This window comes from Erigeron canadensis, chromosome 5 (assembly GCF_010389155.1).
Source record: "Erigeron canadensis isolate Cc75 chromosome 5, C_canadensis_v1, whole genome shotgun sequence".
NCBI classification, from domain to species: Eukaryota; Viridiplantae; Streptophyta; class Magnoliopsida; order Asterales; family Asteraceae; genus Erigeron; species Erigeron canadensis.
The window spans coordinates 32,655,964-32,676,440 of NC_057765.1; the positions used below are offsets into that span (position 1 = coordinate 32,655,964).

At 31.6% G+C, this 20,477-nt stretch overlaps 4 protein-coding genes across 4 annotated transcripts; 2 read left to right on the forward strand and 2 right to left on the reverse strand.

Moving 5' to 3' along the window:
• The first annotated feature begins 750 nt into the window (after positions 1 to 750).
• Positions 751 to 3,002, forward strand: LOC122599314. The gene is made up of 2 exons (XM_043771813.1): positions 751 to 1,203; positions 2,331 to 3,002. The coding sequence occupies exons 1-2, from the start codon at positions 1,029 to 1,031 to the stop codon at positions 2,936 to 2,938; spliced, it is 783 nt and encodes a 260-aa protein (XP_043627748.1). The 5' UTR covers positions 751 to 1,028; the 3' UTR covers positions 2,939 to 3,002.
• A 2,867-nt stretch (positions 3,003 to 5,869) lies between these two features.
• On the forward strand, positions 5,870 to 7,344 carry LOC122599315. The gene is made up of 2 exons (XM_043771814.1): positions 5,870 to 6,130; positions 6,695 to 7,344. Exons 1-2 carry the CDS (start codon positions 5,959 to 5,961, stop codon positions 7,303 to 7,305), a joined length of 783 nt encoding a protein of 260 aa, XP_043627749.1. The 5' UTR covers positions 5,870 to 5,958; the 3' UTR covers positions 7,306 to 7,344.
• Positions 7,345 to 7,707: 363 nt separating this feature from the next.
• LOC122599317 lies at positions 7,708 to 9,398 on the reverse strand. The gene is made up of 5 exons (XM_043771816.1): positions 9,147 to 9,398; positions 8,289 to 8,338; positions 8,166 to 8,210; positions 7,994 to 8,075; positions 7,708 to 7,878 (listed from the first exon to the last, which is right to left on the reverse strand). Exons 1-5 carry the CDS (start codon positions 9,352 to 9,354, stop codon positions 7,832 to 7,834), a joined length of 432 nt encoding a protein of 143 aa, XP_043627751.1. The 5' UTR covers positions 9,355 to 9,398; the 3' UTR covers positions 7,708 to 7,831.
• Positions 9,399 to 11,219: 1,821 nt separating this feature from the next.
• On the reverse strand, positions 11,220 to 12,061 carry LOC122599319 (heavy metal-associated isoprenylated plant protein 47-like). The gene is made up of 3 exons (XM_043771817.1): positions 11,964 to 12,061; positions 11,710 to 11,788; positions 11,220 to 11,517 (listed from the first exon to the last, which is right to left on the reverse strand). The coding sequence occupies exons 1-3, from the start codon at positions 11,967 to 11,969 to the stop codon at positions 11,378 to 11,380; spliced, it is 225 nt and encodes a 74-aa protein (XP_043627752.1). The 5' UTR covers positions 11,970 to 12,061; the 3' UTR covers positions 11,220 to 11,377.
• Positions 12,062 to 20,477: the final 8,416 nt, after the last annotated feature.

Below are 20,477 nucleotides of genomic sequence, written 5' to 3' on the forward strand. Positions count from 1 at the left end.
AACTCAATAATCTGTATTTAATCCGTTTCATGAATTCATTGCATGTTTTAATGGATTTATAGTTAGATAACAGGACCCTGATGTTACTTGTCTCAAGTTATTCGTAGTTGTGTTTCATAAAATTATGTGTAGTTTGTGTAATGGACATGCCGTCTTATATACTCGTAATTTGTAACAGGGAAACATCTGTGGATTTCATGACATATTTACAAACCAAACAGGATTATTATATATGAGTAGATTGGTAATTCTATTAAATCCCGTCAACTAAACACGTAAATTTTTTTTATAACTTTTAAGATTCTAATATCATTACCTTTGTCAATATTATTGTCCAGTTCTTATGAGAGAAACTTGTTGTTAGTTAACTAGCTAGCTTGGTTTTAATTAAGATATAAATTAGAAATAAAAGTTAGATAAATTTAGGCCATCCGTATTCATATCTCTAACTAAACTTTTGTTTAATAGAATTACATAAAATGAAAAGAAAGATTCAGTATCTGAAATAATTATTATTAAGTGAAATAAACGACAATATACTAAGTTATCTTCTAGTTATTCTTTTTGTCCAGTTTATCATTATTTATGTTTGTCCAATATATCATTATTTGTATTTGTCTTGTCGTCCAACATACCATTAGAAGAAAAAAAACGTGTACTGTAAATGGACCATGATGCTATCCTTATTTGTGTAGAGGTAGTAGTGACACTGTTTCCCCAAAGGCAAATTTCTCAATGGAGATAAAAAATCATAAAAATAAACATTGAATATATCATTTAATGCTGTTACTAAATACAAAAAAAACCTTGCTATCATACTATCATATCATTAGTCTCTTCTTGAAACAATATTTATGTAGCCACGTAAGGTCATGCACCACCACCCAAACCCCATAGATCGACTCATCATCTTGCCATTACTAGCCAGCTTGTTGGCCATGGTCCATCTATATATAAACATCATTCGGGTTTAAGTACTCGTGCACGGGTTATTTTTGAATTATTATTGCAGGTTGCAAATTAAAGAAATGCATGCATTGTGTACCAATTTGTTAATAGGCAAAGGGAATTGTAAAGGAAGAAGGACGGATGTGATTCATAATGAGGAAAGACCCATCATGTATAGAATTCGTACTCGGCGAAGGAGCTTGGAAGATGATGATGAAGAACTCAGGCAACACCACTCTAGAAAATGGTTTTACGGTAAGCTTTCTTAAAAAAAAAAAAAAAAGTAAATTGAATTTTATCACATACTCCTTTTGTCCTAGCCATTTTCTTTCTTCGTAACGACAAATGTTAGTTGCTAGTAGTTAATTAGCTTTTCCAAGTTATTAATTAAATGTCAATGCCGGGATTTGAACCTGTGACGTCCAAGGAGTCAAAGTCTAGCTCCACCTCTTCTATGGATCACTAACCCAAAGCGCATTGGCATCGTCCAAGCCAATTTAGATAGATGTCCATTATTACAAGAAGTTAAAGTTGGTATGTCCAAGCCAATTTAAAATACATTGTTAATTACAATAAGTAAAAGTTAAATATAGGAGGATTAAAGTTTATTCTTTGAGTTTATCAAATGATAACTTTACCCCTAAAAGTACTAGAGATGCGGTTGATTTTGGATCGCTCATTATTAGAAACGCAAGTGTCTTTTGTAAGTATGACATTCTGGAGTACATGAAAAGTGAAATGCAATTAAAAGGTAATTAGTATGTGATATTCTGAGGTTTTATATTTCTGTTAGATGTGACATTACTCGTTGTTAGTGTACATGTATTCTTGTATTATTAATTATTGTTGTTATGTAAAAATGTGGTATAGTAGACTTAGCCCATATGTAACATAAGCCCTAGAAGCCCCCCTAATGTGAATATATATTTCCCAATTCTCATAGTTTTAATGAGAATCACACATTGAGTTTTAATCATCTAATACTCGTGACGACCACGACGGAGATTGAGATGGGGGCGCAAGTTACGGGACCCAGAGATAGCATTAACAAAAAAAAAAAATTTGGGGGAGGGGGCGAAAGTTGCAAGATTCAGTAATAATACTATGAAAAATAGTTTTCAAACAAATTACGTATAAAACTACACTAGTGAGTGAAAAAAATGGTCTACCGGCCCCCTTTAACGCTCCACCCTTGGTCACCCTTTCAACTAAACTTTGGGCCGCTTTTGGTTATATTTCGGGTCAAATGATATATTACAAACATTGCTTTTTTAGCTGCCTAACATGGCTTTAATTTGCCTTACTTCAAAGGATAATGCAAGTATATATCATGCCACTACATATGCTCAAGTTTCTAACAGTAATCATTTCATGCATAACAGTACTAGAGATCGGGGACCCGTCAAGGGATGTCATCGAGAGGATCTTCAGAGCGACAGCAACAGACACCACAAGAAGTTCTATCAACATAGAGCAAGTCCTTAAGCTGAATAACTCAAGGGAAACTCTAGAAAGATTTGAAAGTTTCAGAGAGTGTGTCAAAAACAAAGCTAATAATTATGAGCATTGTTTCAAGAATCCAAGAAACATGGTGGATGGAAACGAGCAGTTACTGTTCTACGGTACAAAATTTACCTATTGCAAGCGTTTCAGAACATCCAAGATTTGTAAAGACTCCGATTGCAGCATCTGCAACATAATAAAATCAGGTTTTTACACTGCAAAGAAGAAAACAGGAATGTGGTTGACAACAAGTTGCCAAGATTTTATCAATGCTAATGCAGATGCGAATGCTGAGACGATGAATGTAAAAATGGCTGTCATAGTTTGTCGCGTAATTACTGGAAGAGTTATTGATTTGCTGAATAGTAACTACGAAGGTGACTTTGACTCTATCGGAGGAGTAAACTCAAACCAATTGTTTGTAAAAAATCCATGTGCAGTTTTACCTTGCTTTATTATAACTTTGAACTGCAGATATTTCTGCTAACAATTTTTGTGTATGAAACTTGTAGAGGTTTTGGAAGAAATAAACAACGTGTGTATTTACATAACAGGGGTGTGTCTTTTAATACCAAACTCATCTAGGATCCGAAGAACCCAAATGATTTCACATTCAGTATTAAACTATTAACAGCAGGACATTTATTCATGTTATCCCAGAATATGTAATGAAAAAATAATGTAAATGCAATATGTTTACAAGAGGGAAAGCATGTATATTACTACAACCCAAGAAAACTAAACAGTATACCGTATACGAAGTCATTAGTAAAATTTATGAAGAAAGACAATTTTGCAGTCTATATCCTTGGAGAGAGGTGGTTCTGGCACTGCTAATTCCTTAAGGTATACCAGAAAGACAATTTTGCAGTATATGATCTCAAAAAGTTCCCCATCAATATCATTAATTGCTTTGAATTACGTACAAAAATAATGCCACATGCATCATCACGGCTGACCCATGGATTTGGAGAAATATTGGCATCGCTGATACTAATTGTCCGTACTCACTATTCCCTAATATTGAAGGAATATGAAGTAGGTCGCATCAAAAAAAATTAAGCAATTCTAGATAGTTAATGTTGTTTTAGAACAACGTGTTAGTTGGTTAGTGGCTCGAACCCTAGCTGTGGCATCCAAGCGTGTTAGATAGTTAATCTACAATTAAACTTGGTTGAAATCACCAATTATGGACTTATGGTTATTTTTACTTATATATATATATCTTTTTATAAAAAGTAACATGGTTAACATGCTTACAAAAAAACTTGGCTTAAAGGACTGTAAAGTGTTGGCAAATGAAGTAAAGAGAGGTTAATATGGAGGAATAAGGTGCTTTGCTATGATGGTAGGCTCAAGTAGTTAATATCATCAGTAATTGCTTCTATGCAAGTGTTTTGGGACTTGGTGTTCTTAATTTCTAAGACTGATACAAAAGAGATTGAGAGAGTCCTTGAAGGTTTTCTATGGTGCCAAGCTAGAAGAATATAAACAGAGGAGTGCAGATGTGGCTTGAAAGCTGGTTAAACCTCGCATCAGATGTATATTGGGTACTGTGAAGTCAACATCGTTTTGGTATGACGCATGGTCCGAGGATGGGCCTCTATGCTGTATTGTGTCAAAAAAAAAGGGTCAGATATGACTATATGAGGCTAGACTTGGTGATCAATTAACTTTTTTTATGCTACTATTGTATATCGTATACGGCATGAAAGGAGTATGATATACTCGTAGTTTACACACACACAAAAAAAGAAAAAGAAAAAAGAGGAACGAAGAGGTGTTATTGAAAACTATCAGTCTCATACTCGAAAAAAGTTATATTTGGTTGCTAAGGCCTATAAGCTAACTATTTATCTATACATTAATTCACCTTTTACAGGAAAAAAAAAGTGATAATACATGTATCATGCTATTACTACATATGCTTAGATGTCTTACATTGACGAGTGAGGCAAAACAGTACTAAATATGGATGACCCATCAAGAAATGTCATCTAGATAGATTGTGATCAAGAATGTCTACTAAATGTACACTTGAGAGGATAACAATTTTTTTTCTTCCATTTTTTATATTGTAATTTAGAGTAAATTCCAAGTCAATTTGTACTTGACACCCCTCATTTATCTGTAACCATTGAAAATTTTGATAATGAACCCACTCATAATTAGTCATATACGAGTATATATTATACATATGCATATTTTATATGCAATATTTGAGTCATTTTCGTACTTTTTTACATTGTTTATATGAATTTTCTATACTTAATTACAATTTATGTGAATACAGGTTCACTTGTGTTGTGTGAAGGAAAACGACCCAAAAAAGAAGTAAAAAGGTTCAAATAAAGTGAAAAGACCAAATGTGTAGATTTTGAAGTTGACATTTAAAGTCAAAGAAGAAAAAGTAGATGAATGCGCCACATTATATGCGTCCCTAATTAATTGTCATTCCGTCCAACCTCAAAATCGGGTTCATTACTCTTTGTATGAATTAAATGCTATGTTTATGGTTTTGATGCTCGCCCACATTTAACGACATTGTTCATACATTTTTTATTTTATTTTATTTTTAATTTTGTTGAACATGTAAGTAGTGATACTAGTAATAATTCATGGAAAAACATAAATTTTAATGGTTATTGTCTTTTACTATACTTCCAAGTGAACACCATGCTCATCTCCAAATTGAGGAGGGACCCATAAATATCAACAGTTTTTTCATGATTTATGTTTTCTTTTGAGCCGTCGACTTGCATTTTATTATGAATATACTATTTTATACTCTACAAGTTAATTACAATACTATAAACACGATTTGTTGTAGCAAGATGATGAATTTGTCACCGAATGCAAATGAATACCCACACCCGAAATCTTTGAAAATAAGGTTTTCTTAAAAATAACCGTTCTTCTTTTGAAATTTAAAATGAGTTTATAAAAAGACAAAGTCGTCGAATCAAAACATCCTTTAACAAATTTAAAATGTGTATAAGTAATATTGCCTCTTCATATATATACATCAAATGTAAGATTAGCCCATTTGATAGAGACTTTTATTTCGTGTAAAAACTACGGTTCAATTATTTGGTATAATTTCAAACCAAATCTTTGGAATCGGCTTAATTCCAAAGTCGTTGCTAACAAACTGTATATTTTTGTTTCGGTAATTCCATATCCTTATTTCTTGCAGAAATAAATTTTGTGTAAAACTAGGTGGGTTGGTATGCTATACAACAATAGTAGTGCTAAAAAAGACAAGCTTCCTATTTTATCAATTGTACGACGCGACCTCAATATTCCCTTTCAATATCAGTATGTGTTTCATATATCCACACAAAAACATTGCCATTATTGTTATTTCTTTGTCTCATCTAAAAGCAATGCAGCTAGCCACGTTAACTCATGTACTTCCAACCAAACCCGATCGAACCTGCAGTACCAAATACTCGGATATATAGCCTACTTGTGTACTAATTTCTATCATATAGGTCGGCTACAACAATGATCGATGCGTTGTGTGGTTTCTTAAGAGGAAATGTGTATTGTAAAGGCAAGGAAAAAGATGTGATTCATGTGGAGGAAGGACCCATCATACATAAAATCCGCACCCAAAGAAGACATTCGATAGACGAAGCAGAACTCACTTGGCACCATACAAGAAACTGGTTTCCCGGTAAGCCTTTTTAATTAAATTGGCACTCATGTCACATAATTGTAGTTCTTTCGTTGCGTACTAATAACTGAAATTGTTTAAATGTGCTAAAGATGATAATTGATGAAGTAACCGATATTTGACTACATTTTAGGCTGCAACCGAATTTGTAATGGTCTTTAAAGTCAGTGTACTTTGTTACGACCCCTTCACTGTAAGAAAAAGTTATTTATTGGTCATTTTCTTTTGTGACATCTCACTAATAAGTAGTAACCTTATTTAATCACCATAAAAAAAAATGTCACTTCATCTAGTCATTGAACAAAATTAGTGACAAAAAACTAACCTTATTTGAATAAAAGTTGTGACGGTACCAATCAAACATGACCACTTAAAATTTGGTCTCTAACCGTGATAGTTACCAAATTTAACTAGTTAGTGACAAAATTTTAGTCATCACCCAAAAATTAGTGGCCAAATATCTTTTGCCACGGATTAACAACTTTTTTATACTCGTTTTCATTTTACCATAAATTGGTACAACACAAATGGTACAATTTATAATTTCTGATGGTTATGTGTTAGGCAAAACAGTACTAGAGATTGGGGACCCGTCGAGAAATGTCATCGAGATGATCTTCAAAGCGACAACAGACACTACAAGATGTTCCATAAACATAAAACAAGTCATTAAGCTGAATAATTCAAGGGAAACTCTAGAAAATTTTGAGAAATTCAGAGAGGACGTCAAGAATAGAGACGAGTGTTATAACAAGCATCCGAGAAACAATGTGGATGGTAACGAACACTTAATGTTCTATGGCACAAAACTCACATGTTGCAAGCAATTTGCAACATCCAAGCTATGTAGAGACTCGAACTGCAACATTTGCAGCTTACTTAAATCAGGTTTCAAGAATACCGCAAAGAAGAAACCGGGGATATGGTTAACCACAAATTGTCAAGATCTTATCAATGCTAATTCTGACGCTAATCTAAATGTAGAGATGGTAAATGGGAAAATGGCTATCATGGTTTGCCGGGTAATAATTGGAAGATTGCTTGATATGATTGATAGTAGCTATGAAGGTGACTATGATTCTATTGAAGGAGAAAAACCGAACGAATTGTTTGTAAAAAACCCGGATGCTGTACTACCTTGTTTTGTTATTATTTTGAATTGCAGGTACATCTAACAATTTTAATTGTATGATAATTCTAAGCCTAGTTATTTATCTGCTCTTGAAAATACTAAACAATTATACATAACTAAAAATACTATCTATAACAACTCTGTTCCATAGTCGTTGCAAATGTAAATTGTATACACTTTTTGATTCGTAGCTAGTGATGGTATTTGGTTCAAATCACCTAAAATAGTTATATGTATATATATTGCTGTGTTTCCAAATTATAAACTGTGGTTAAGTTGGAGAACAAGCTTGTGTATCTTATAAATAGGTTGTTGAGAGAAAAGGTGAGGACTTGTGAGAGTAAAAGGCCACATGTAAAAGGCCAAGAATAAGTAGAAGTGATGCATTGACGTCTACACAACTACATTCTCGACGACACAAAAGAGATAGTTATTGTATGAAAAATGAATCAAAAATACTTTATATATACAACTGATAGTAAATATCCTTGTCACATATTGTATCGGATTAACATAATGTATGAACTTGAACTTAAAATCTAGTCTATCCATGGTATATATGCTGTGGTTTAACCAGAAAAGAATCTTTTCCAGGATTGCCATGGCAGAAACCCACCTGCAAAAAAAATCACATTTTTTCAATTTGTCAAGAATTCTAAAACAAAAAATCATCACATTATCTGTTTTGTCAAAAAGAAAAATATAGATAATCAATCTTGTTTTATTATTACCACAATTGGGGCAACGTATATACTCCTTTTCGATCAAAACAAGCCCTGAACCTCCACACTCAACACATTTTTTTTGAGCAACCTGTAAAATATTAACTTCATAATGCTTTAGAGGTGTTTTGAATTGCCTTTCTGAGCAATAAATTAAAGAAAACCCGTAAGTCACACCCACCATCATTTTATTTGACCACAAAGTGGTTGATCCCGCCACATTGCACTGACACATATACTAGTAGTATTTTATTATTTTTATAATATTTTGAAAGGGAAAAATAGTTAAGAATGAAAGACTCACAATTCGCTTACTAAATTCTATCCCTGCAACAACAAAAGGTATAACTCCAGCTGCAGTTATACAACCACACATACGATATTAGCAAAGAGTGATTATATATAGTAATTGGGGAAGTGATAGATACTACAAAATTTTGAAAAGAAATAATCAATTTTGCCTCTGAAATTTATTAAATGTACATATTAAGTCTTCAATCGAACAGTACACCCTAACATAAGTACTACTCTTTCTACCCATACTTTCCCCATAGTAATTATTCATAATACGGAGTAATTAGTAATATATGCGCATCCAAGTTTACATTATACTGGCTTGTGTAGTCCGATGTGTAGGCCCACGGGCCTCGCAACCATTTTGAACGCCTAAAGCTAACTTGCGAAATAACATTTTTATCGATTGAAAGTTTTACATATATACAAATACTTACGCAATATATTTATAAAGCTTAGACACGTTTTTAGCTTATAACTCGCTCAATTAACTAAAGAATATGCCCTGAAAAATAGATCATGAGTTCTTTTCGGTTCAAATCGGCTCCTACATATATTCACACAAATATGGAACCATAACAAATTTTACCCTTGAGATCCGAGCATTACAAGAAAAACCTTACAAATTAAGAACAAACTTAAAATTCAACCTTCTGTCCTACGAGTAAAACCTGAATGACTCACGTGATACAACATCATGTCATCAAATGTAGTGCATATATAAGATCGTCTATACAACCAAGCAATTTATTTTTTTCCCCTCCTACAACTCTCAAACAATGCTCTTACAACTAGTGAACATAAGCAAAAGAAAAGTATGCTACGTATAACAAAAATAAGTCATCCTTTTACGAATTGAAATACCTACCCGTCGAACCAACGACAATTTGCCATGTCAATTCGGGCGCAACTGGGTCAGAAATAACAGCAGAAACTTGTTCGACTGCTCGTATTTTACTCCCTTTTCTGTTGTGAATAATGTGATATGTATTATTTGATGTGTTATTTATTCTTGAAATGTTTTTGTAACATATTGACGTGTGAATGATATTTGGTTGGAATGATATTGTATCCATTATTCTTTGTTCTTGACTGCAAATATTTCGAGTAAAAATGAAAATAAAAATGATGATCAAAGAGATTGTGTGACGAAACGACGCTTAGAATTTGCCACGTCGATAACTACGTGCTATCCACTCATGTTCGTTAAAACTTAAAGTAATATCTGGTATTTCGGCCTTGAGTGCGTGTACGTGTGTTTAGGCCCATTCACACATTTAAGGCTATACATTGGCTTTTGGCCCATACTTATAACTATTTGGATCACTATATTTTTAACTTTTTAAGTCTTAACTTTAATAATAATAATGAAAAGATTTTTCATCAATATATATATAACTACGCAAATTTCTAAAATACAAACTTAAGTAATGATTATTTGATTTTCTTACTTATAATTTTGAAAAACTTTAGTACATTTTATTTAATGCTTAATTCATAAATGTCAGAAAAACCCAATTTTTAAAACTTAAAATAAAATAGCTATGACAAGATTTATACTTTAATAATAATTATCAAATAGTTGTTTTATCAAATTTTGCATTTCATTAGGATTTCAAATTTTCCATCCAATTTGTAAAAGAATTTTGAATTTTTTCGTATGATGGAATTTGAAAGGTTTTAATTCTCTATATCTGTGAGCTAAACATATCATGAAATGAATTTTGAATTTTATTATGCCAAGCAAATAAGATATGAAATGAAACTTAGTTTACAATACCATAAAGTATAGAAAGTTTTGCGAACCAAATTATTAGCTGAATGTTATAAGCGGAATGAACATGAAACAATAAAATGTTTATTTTCTAGTGAAATGCTCATTTGAAAACTAAAATTTTCGTGAAAACTAAAAAATTAGCCAAAACACACTGTGATCTAAAGCTAATACAATGTGTTTTAATTGTGTTTTCTAAAAACACAATATATTTTTATTATGTAATCTAAAAACACATTGTGTTAAGTTTAAAATCACAGTGTGTTTTTTATAACGTGTGAAAATCAAAAAATTGTTCAAACACGCTGTGATATGAACTTAACACAATGTGTTTTCTAAAAAAAATTAAAAACACATTGTGTTAAATTCAGATCACAGTGTGTTTTGGCCAATTTTCTAGTTTTCATAAATAATTTTAGTTTTCAAATGATCATCATCCTTATTTTCTAGTTAAATTTGAGAATATAAACATAGTTTTGCTCATTTATTTATGTTTTTAAAAGTTTGTTTATATTCATTTATAACCTTCAAAAGTTTCTTCTTTAAACTATTTTTATAGATATTGAATTTGCATCATATCATTATGTTATCAGTTAGTTTGTATTTGATTTTCTAACGTGGCCTACAAATTTCAAAACTTTGACCGGGATGATCGAATGGTTCCACATAGCTTGTACGGAGCCCAAACTCAGTTGCACTAATTCCAGGAAATTGAAAACCCCCCCGGAAGCCAAGCCAATATTTGAATATCCGCCTGCATATATAGGTAAAACTTGAGTACGTAGTGCGCGCCTCACCATGCTGATTATGGATCATTGACTTCATTTGTGTTTGTTAATTGATATACTTATCGAACACTAATGAGCACAATTATGTTCTAACTAGCCCTATGCCTGGTATTTGTTAAGTTAATTACTACTCATAGAAACACACGCAAAAAAAAAAAGAGTTTGGTCACGTTTTAATATCTAATTGAGTAAATGGAAACACAAGTGCTCTTTTAATTAATAATCAAGTTTAACAAACCAATTAAGGGTTGTCCTTTTGCTGTTGTGATTTCTTCGAAATTTTATTAAGGTTAACAAATGTTTAGTCGTTGTATGAGAAACTTGTAATTTAAGGGCAGTTTTGTAGAATATATCCAAAACTTGAAATATGAAAAATATCTCACGCCGTTTGTAGTATTAATTTATTTACCATAAAAATATATAACAAACACTAGTAAAGAGAAAAAACAGAAACCAAAATCTCATAAGTCCGTAAAGTGAATCTAATGAGATTTGTTATAATAGTTATAATTAGTTCCCTAGCTAGTATGTCTTTTTCTACAATTGTTGAACAATTTCAAGGGACGCGTTCTTGATCTTCTTTCGGACTGACTTTGCCAATGCGGCTACATCTATCCCTTCACCGATCACCACCATCTGGTTCTTGCTTTCCCCTTGCATTTCTACTGAATTCACACCTTCACATTACAATATATATATATATATATGTATTATTCAAGCTAATTAATTAGTTAGATCGATGATAAAACTTAACACACGTACTATACTATTCGACACACACTCAACCTAATTAATTAAACAAATAATAATGATAGTTGATTGGATTTTTGACATATATATATCTCTAGCTAGAGTACGTACGTACGTACCTGATGTTTGGGCAGCTACCATCATAGCCTTTTTCCTACATTTCTCGCACTCGGTTTGTATCTTTATCACAATCTTTCGCTGCAAATTAATTAAAACATGATATATAATTCATGTCAATAATAATAAGCACACCTACTACTATACTATATGTGTCGTTAGTTGCATCGTAATATAAAAAAAATACTAACTTGATTATAAAGATAGCAAAAAAAAACACATTAGCTAGTTTGCCTATCGGAATTCAAGTACGCACCTTCATTATTATAACAGTAGTACTTGGGGATATATAACTCAATGTATATATGGATATATAGGTGCAAAGCTTCAATAAGAATTATATATATATATACAAGCTTTACTTAAGTCCTAAGGTCTTTTATTTGATCGCTATATATATGTGGTAACTTAACTATATATGTGTATCTTGTGGCTCCACCATAGACATATACTATTACTACTACTAAGTAATAACTCGTAATTCACACGGTTTTTTGAGTATTCTCCGAGTTTAATATAAACTGTATAAATATGAATGTATAGTAAACAAATTAACGACGACATCAATATTGGGTTTCAATATATATGGTTGGGAATGTGATATGTTTGAACTTTTTTGTTAGTAGGTAGACTTTTTCCTCCAAAAATTTTGGTTTAGAAAGGATTTCTTATTTAAATGTTGTTATGTTATTAATTTTTAATTATTAATATAACTAATAAGATCGATCAAAGTGTTTGGGATTACGTTTTGGATTAATTATTTGATTATTACGTTTATAAAACATAAATAATCTAAAATAATATTTGGACGAAAAAATGATTATTTGTTACGAAAACACAGTATTAGAGAAGCATGTACATATACGTTTTTTCAAAAAGAAATGCAGAATCGATTTTAAAAACGTAAAATTTATTTTAAAAACACAACACACCCCTAATTTGACTAGTTATGTATTAATAGAGTTATATTTTTGTGGCCTAGTTGTGAGTTTATGTGTTGTTGAAAATAAGTATATACATTTAGGTAGATTTATAACATTTTAATTGTGTAAATTAAGCCATATTTGTGTATAGGTTTTTAATTTGGATATGGATAAACATTTTTAAAAGAACTTAATTTCTATTTAGAAGAATGCAATATACTTGTGAACAAATTATAAAGGAGCATCAGGTTAAAAGTTTTTTGAAAGGTATGAATTACCCGCAGCAGGGGTCTAACATACGTTGTTTCAACTGGGTACACGTTAAAGAGCTCGCTCACCTCTAATACCTAATAGGAAGAAAAACCTCCAACTTATAAACCGTCCTAAGGCAACAATTTTTTTTATTTTTTATTCTTTTATCTATTTTTGTTTTAATTTGGTTATTTAACTAGAAAATTTTATATTATCACATTTAGATATTATATTCTCCTTTTTCAAATGTTATTAATTAGAGTTATGTAATTTATTTTCTAATGGAAACTAAACTTCTGCTTAATTTTTTTTATAAATTATTTTAGGCTCTTTAATTTTATTATGAATTTTGATAGGCACATATATATCAACTTGTATAGAGAATTTTCCCCAATATATGTTTGACTTTGTAATGAGTCAACTGTTATGAACTTTTCAACGGTTTATAAATTGACAATTGAGGCTCAACGTGGGGTACAAGTCTATTAAAGTATAGACATAGTACCTGCAAGAGCATGTGGCATAAGTTTAATTAATTAAGTCGTGAGTACTTATAACATTTTCATTGTGATCGATCAATTCATATATATAGGTCTCAAATTGGATCCTCTCTTATTGTTTGCTTCATGCATGACATGTGTTGTACGTGTACATGAGCGAATTGAAAATGTGACAAGAACAAATGAGAAAAAGGATAACATATGAAATTTAGAATTAAGCATGCATTAATTAATTAGGCTTTTTTGTTTTGATAAAACTAAGAAAGCACAAATCACAACATAAGATTTTGAAGTAAACTGTATATGAGTTTATATTAATACAATACACTTGTAAATTATTAGAAGTAATTAATTAGCTGCTGAAGATGGAGTTTGGATCATCATCAAACTAATTATAAATTAATCCTTAGAAAAAAGTTACAACTGTTGAACTGTTTCGAGTGAGGCATGCTTGACCTTCTTCCTAACCGAGCTAGTCAAAGCCGCGGCATCCACCCCGTCGCCAATCACCACCATCTGGTTCTTGTTTTCTCCTTGTAGCTCCACTGACTCCACACCTTAATTTATTTTTATACATAAATTCAAATTGTGTCACAAACAAAAAATAAATAGATAATATAGAGTCTCATTTCATTTGCAAGAATCAAAAGATGATTAATAATTAATTGGATGGTCTTGCTCGTTGGCTTCTAGACTTGACACGGCGCGCGGGAGCTTTTTAGTACGAATAACTACCATGACTTGACATATATGTTAACCAGATTTAATAATATATTTGATTCTTGAATTCTCATTTAAATTATCGGACAAGAAGATTGTCAAAAGATACGAGTATATAGCAAAGCATATATATATATATATAGATAGATAGATAGATAGATAGATAGATAGAGAGATAGATAGATAGATAGAGGAAAGTTATTTTTAGTACAAGGGTTTAAAAAAGTACAAGGTATTTCCTCTTTTTTCTTCCTTTTTCCTTCCATCTCCGACCACCACCACCACCACCATGATCATCTCCGACCACCACCATGATCCTCCGGTGACGGAGACCATCTCCGGCGAGAGTTACACATGTGTAACTAACTTACACATGTGTAAGTACAACTTTTTTTTTAGCATTTTAGGGTCTAAAATTTCTAGGTTTTTTCCTTCGCGAGACAATCACCACCAGCCACCATCATCTCCGACCACCCCAACCACGGCGCCGGCGCCGGCATCAAGGGCTTCGCCCGTACCGTAGCAAACCGTCACCATCTCTTGGATCGCCGCCCATCAAATCCATACGATTCCCATATGCGTCCCTTGACGGTCAGCTTAGAACGGATGAGGGCCTCTGCCCCGTACCGTATCCACCCGAAAACGAACCTGATTCTCGCCGGAAAGTTAACTTACACATGTATAAGTTGTAGTTACACATGTGTAAGTCTCGCCGGAGATGGTCGCCGTCGCCGAAGAATCATGGTGGTGGTCGGAGATGATCATGGTGGTGGTGGTGGTGGTCGGAGATGGAAGGAACAAGCATGTGTAAGTTAACTTAGACATGTACTTTTTGTGCTTTTTTAAATACTTGTACTATAAATAACTCACCCCTAGTTAGATATATATATATATACATTAATTACCTAATGCTTTAGCAGCTGCCATCATGGCTTTGGTTCGGCATTTCCCACACTTGGGCTGCATCTGAATCACAATCTTTTGCTGCAAAAATTAACAATTCTCATGAGGACGACATATATATCTATCAAAAAGCAGGTACCAGAAAAATCTTGATATAAATTTTTAATATTTTAAGTGATACAAAAAACACAAAATGGTTTTAATATATGGTAGACCGGTTTGTTATTGTATTCACGAAAGAAGAACAACTAATAGCTAGGTAGCTAGAGGAAATTACCATCATTTTGAAGAATATACTTATGCGTGAAAGAAAATGTAGAACATGAACAATACCACACAACATATGGGTGTACGCGTATATATATACACAATAATTTATGCTTATGCTTTAAGATCTCTAGTCATAAGCACATGATTATGTAATTAAACTGCATAATATATATAAGGAAAAGTTAATATAAGGTTCTCCGGCACCTAACCTTAAGTATGAAACCCCTCACATACAAATTTTTTAATATTTCTTGATTAATGAATAAATGTTTGGGCCTTCATGAATTTTATTGATTAAAAAAACAAGTATGTGAGTGTTCCACATCTAAGCTTATATACCCGGCAACCTTATATAACCCATCCCCACATACACTTTGTGTGTAAAAGTAGTTAATTAAGGTTTGGTGGTTATATATATATACATAGTATTAAGGTGATATGTCAGCTAATAAGTTATACATACACTAGGACATATCAATCTTTGCCTTTTAGAAAATTAAAAAGATGAAAATACATTGGGTAGCTAGAGCATTAGCTAGGTTTTTTTCTCTTAAATGTCTTCTTCCAATCCATTAAACTAGCCAGAGGCTCTACAAAAGATATACGAGTAATACAGAGATATATATTACGAGATGGTGATGATGTTATGGGGCCGGCCACGTACCAAATTGGTCTGAGTAGGCAATCGATCTAAGTCTAGCCTCCACGCATGGAGATTGGTTTTTACTGGAGCAATTGTATTGGGGTACGTAGAGTAATCGCCTAATAAACAGCTTGCAAATTAATTTGCACCCAATTTTTAATTAGCTTAGTTATGGCGTTATGCTATTATAATAATACAATTTTAGCTTTAATAGTATGTTACTATATTTATGTTTAATTGTAATATTTTTAATTTGAAACATGCTCCTATGTTTGTGGTCTATTAGTTGTCCGAGATACTTCGGATGTAAGGCTTAGTTTTAGACTTTTAGGTTAACATGTGCAAAGTCAATGCAGGGTACGTACAACAATTTAATATGTTCAAACATGTGACCTTTTGCTTGTAAATGTCATGTAAACGTAACACCACGTCTTTTATCGGTCTTGAACGTTTTAATATCTTGATAATGTACGAGCAAGGTTTGAGATGTAATTATCTTCATTTAGATAAAGAGACTGTTTTTAAATTGTATCTAAACATATGACCTTTTGGTTGTAAAATGTCAAAATTCTAAGCTCATTTTCATTACCAATATTATATACTACAATAAGTCAATAAAATAAACAATAAATTAATTAACCAAATATTTTTGCTGTAAGGATAAAAATCTTAATTAGCATAATTTCTAAATCCATGAAATAAAATGAGTTTCGTACACTACATAACTACATTATAAGCTATACCCCTACATCATAATCATTATCAGAGACGGAGTCATAAATTTTTCTAAGAGGGGACAATTTTAAAAATCGTTTGTCATACTTATAAGAGTCGTATCTGATAATTTTTAAAAAATGGACCCTAACTCGAGAATAGAGAATGGACCTTCAAAAGAATTTTGTACCCCACACCGAGTATAACGTTCATATTTAAAAATACCAGTTTTTTAATAAATAAAAATCACATGACGACTAGGTCTTATTAAATGAAAACGTATCCAATTATAATGCAATAAACAAAAAAAAATATTTTTATGAAATAATTAGCTTGTATTATATACTTCATACATAACGATTATGATTATTATAAATTGTTGTTTGTGATAAAAATATATAATAGTTTTAACGAAAATAGTTTTTCCGCAAACTACATTATTTATTATACCTTTCTTTTTGGGGGTTAAAATAATATATCAAAACTACTTTTTTTTTTATATTGCCTTTGAAAAAAATATTATTTCATATGTCAAATATTTTAACAGACATATATAGCGACACATCATCAATGACAGAACATAATCGTTTTCAGGTTTTCAAACAATATATGAAAAACTTTTATTAATTTTTTTTGGTATTGTCTTTGAATAAGTATATATTTTATATGAAATTTTTTTTAGAAACATAAATCATCAATAACAAAACCAATCGAACTAATTGAAACCACGCAACAAGTGGACAGATATTATAGTGGTTTTGCCTTTAAAAAGATATATGAAATATATATTTGATATAATAAACTTTTAAACAAACCTATCAATGACAGAATATTTATTCATTTATAGTAAATAACACAATTGTTTCAATACAACAGTTAATTCACCGCAATGCGGGGCCAGTCCTAGTTCCTAAATATTTCGGTCAACTCACATGATATCTACGGTAATTTAAAAGCTTTATTACTCATTAGACGCGTATTAATTTGTCTAAATCATTATAATATTTTTTGGATGGATTAATGTAATTTCTCATTTTAGACGTTATTTGTATATTTTGACGGTCTAGTAGCTTGTTAGCTTGCTAGATACTGATGTGTTAATGAAATTTACTTTTCGGATAAAAAATCGACAATGGATTTTATATATTTTACTTATGGAATTCTTTTATAAAGTCATAAGTCTAAAAGCATTCACGGAATTGAAAGACAATTAATAAAGCTTGCAAATCATTCCAAGATTTTGTTAGCGGTTAATTCAGAGGTTTTTCACAAGGGTACGTACGTACGTGCTTTAAATTTAATACCATATTAGTCCAATTTATACCCCAACTTGCAAGATGCTAACGTTATTGTAAAGTAATTGAATTGGTCATTTGAATGGTGGAATTATTTAATTTGAACTGGTCATTTGAAATGGTGAAATACGTACACGTTAAATTTAAGGTGGCAAAGAGGGCATAAGCTTAATTAAGGTCCAATTTTTGTAAGGGTCCAAATAATTAGGTTTTGTAGTTTTAAGTTACAACTTACATCATCTTTTATCATTTGAAGGCCTTGTTTCCTTTTTAACTTAATGAACTTAATAGTTAAAAACTTAATCATTCAGTCAAATTTCATGTTTTTTTTTACTTAATAAACAAAAATAACCGTGAATTAACTTTATTTTACTTAATACATACAGACATTCTTTATGCATTCAACCACTTAATGCACTCAGTACTTAATGACTAAAAAAAGAAACAGGCCTAAGTGTTAGATAAAAAATTTAATAGCACAACAAATAGAAGTTTGATCAAAAAATATATGCAATTGATAAAATAATAAAAGTCAGGCTGGTCTGTGTTCTTATTTCGCTTTGAGTCTAATTTTTTGTTGGCATTTTCAAAGATGGTCCTGGGTCATTGCTAGGATGTATACTTCAAAAAAACCATAAATGATTATACGGAAATCATGGAGAGGTTCAATTTATGGAGTTTTAGGAATGCTAGGAAACATAAATTGCATAATCGAGTGAGTATTGGACATAACATTCTTTTTATGTTGTATAATCCAATGACATCAATGTTGTTCTTAGAAAAAGTGACAAAGTGGAAGTAGGAGGTGTTGGATGTCACATGGTTGTCATCTTGTCACGTAATCAATGACATATATGGTTCCACCGTCACTTGCGCAGCTACATATTACCAATTAGCAAGTGAACAAATCTTCATTTCTACTTTCTCTTTGCTTCAAATTTAAAAACTTGCAACACATAAATACAGTTTAATTATATAAAGACAAGTTGACAGAAAGAGTGGAAGTCGGAGGGTTTTTTTTGTTTGTTTTTTTTTTTTTTTCTGAATATTAAAAGTTAGGGGATTAAAATATTAAGGGGTGTTTGGTAGGATTGAATCAAAAAGAATGGAAATGTAATAGATATTGAATATAGTGGGAAAGAGAATGAGTATTTGGAAAGAGAATGGATTCCGTCGTTTGGTACAAGCAGAGAATGAATATATAAAAAATACAAAATTTTAAATAATAACCAAATTTAATACATATAACATCACTAAAACCAAAAAAGAAAAAAAAATTTTCATTCCCATCCATTCTCTACATTTTATAGAGAATTGAGGGAATGGAACTGATTCCTACTTCTCGATTCTCTTTCTCATTCTTCATTCCAACCAAACATGAGAAGTCTTTCTCATTCCCTTTCCACCCTTTCCATTTCATTGTACCAAACACCCCCTTAAAACATTACATATATGGATAATGGATTCCTCCTGTACGTACGCCGCTTTTACCAAGTGATCAAACCTTCATTTCTTTTTTCTTTTTTTTTTTTTTAAAACTTGTAACTCATCTATAAAGTTCGTTGATTTTTAGAGTTAACTAATAATTTAACCCGCGCTTCACGATGGACATAAAAATTACATCTTTAAATACCCACATGTTGAACGTTATATAAGAGGAACTATGTAAAATATCCTTAACGATTAAATTACACAATTAGTATTTTATTTTTTAGAATATCTCAATTAACTTTTTACATTAATTACTTTTATATCAATTATCTAGATCACTCGACATCTCTTCCACCACTAACAGTTGCCCCCACCAACGTCGCCATAACTATCGCCGCATTGTACAGATACCATGCTATTTTACTACTCGTATAATAAGTAAAACAATTGAAAAAAAGAAAGTGTAATTCATGCCGATATGTAAAAATTGAAAACATAGGTAAGTGAATACTACAATTCCATGTCTAAATAATGAAAACATAGGTGTCAATCACATTCGACATGTGTATACATAGGCACCTAGCTAGTTGTAGCAAAGGAATAATACAATTCAATGTACAATTATATTTTCCACTTTCATACCAACCATGCCATCATTATGAAACTCCAAACACCCAAATCTTTAGTAAACCATGGTAACAACCACCCTAGCATCGAATTAGATTGAGTAAGGATTTGCTTTTACAAAACCCCCAATCAAGGATCTGACTCTAGTTTATATATTAAAAACTACGGGAGGTTTTATATAAGCAAATGCTTATTTCATCTACTTTAATTACAGTTCCATGTCTTCCAGAAACTATGGTATCACATCAAAATTTACCCTGAAGTTTCATTTCCTTTATGTAAGTTACAATTTTGAGTATTTCATTTAAAAAGAAATTGATAAATGTGAAGATCAAGGAACAAAATTCCATGTTGTATACAAATGTTGATGCTAATTGCGGTGGTAATCAGTGGTGGTTAGCGGTGGCGAGTTGTTGCTGTTGTTGGGTTGTTGAAGAGTTAGTGGGTATGCTGTGGAAGTTGTACATGTTTCTTAAGAAGTTGTATATATAT

Bases quoted from the DNA above. Each gene is read 5' to 3' on its own strand.
- LOC122599314 (XM_043771813.1), top strand. From the start codon at position 1,029: ATGCATGCATTGTGTACCAATTTGTTAATAGGCAAAGGGAATTGTAAA. The intron at 1,204-2,330 runs GTAAGCTTTCTT...CATGCATAACAG, and splicing joins CTCTAGAAAATGGTTTTACG to TACTAGAGATCGGGGACCCG.
- LOC122599315 (XM_043771814.1), top strand. From the start codon at position 5,959: ATGATCGATGCGTTGTGTGGTTTCTTAAGAGGAAATGTGTATTGTAAA. The intron at 6,131-6,694 runs GTAAGCCTTTTT...GTTATGTGTTAG, and splicing joins TACAAGAAACTGGTTTCCCG to GCAAAACAGTACTAGAGATT.
- LOC122599317 (XM_043771816.1), bottom strand. From the start codon at position 9,354: ATGGATACAATATCATTCCAACCAAATATCATTCACACGTCAATATGT. The intron at 8,339-9,146 runs GTAGGTATTTCA...GTATAACTGCAG, and splicing joins AATTGTCGTTGGTTCGACGG to CTGGAGTTATACCTTTTGTT. The intron at 7,879-7,993 runs GTAATAATAAAA...TTTTTTTTGCAG, and splicing joins TATACGTTGCCCCAATTGTG to GTGGGTTTCTGCCATGGCAA.
- LOC122599319 (XM_043771817.1), bottom strand. The intron at 11,518-11,709 runs GTACGTACGTAC...TGTAATGTGAAG, and splicing joins GGTAGCTGCCCAAACATCAG to GTGTGAATTCAGTAGAAATG.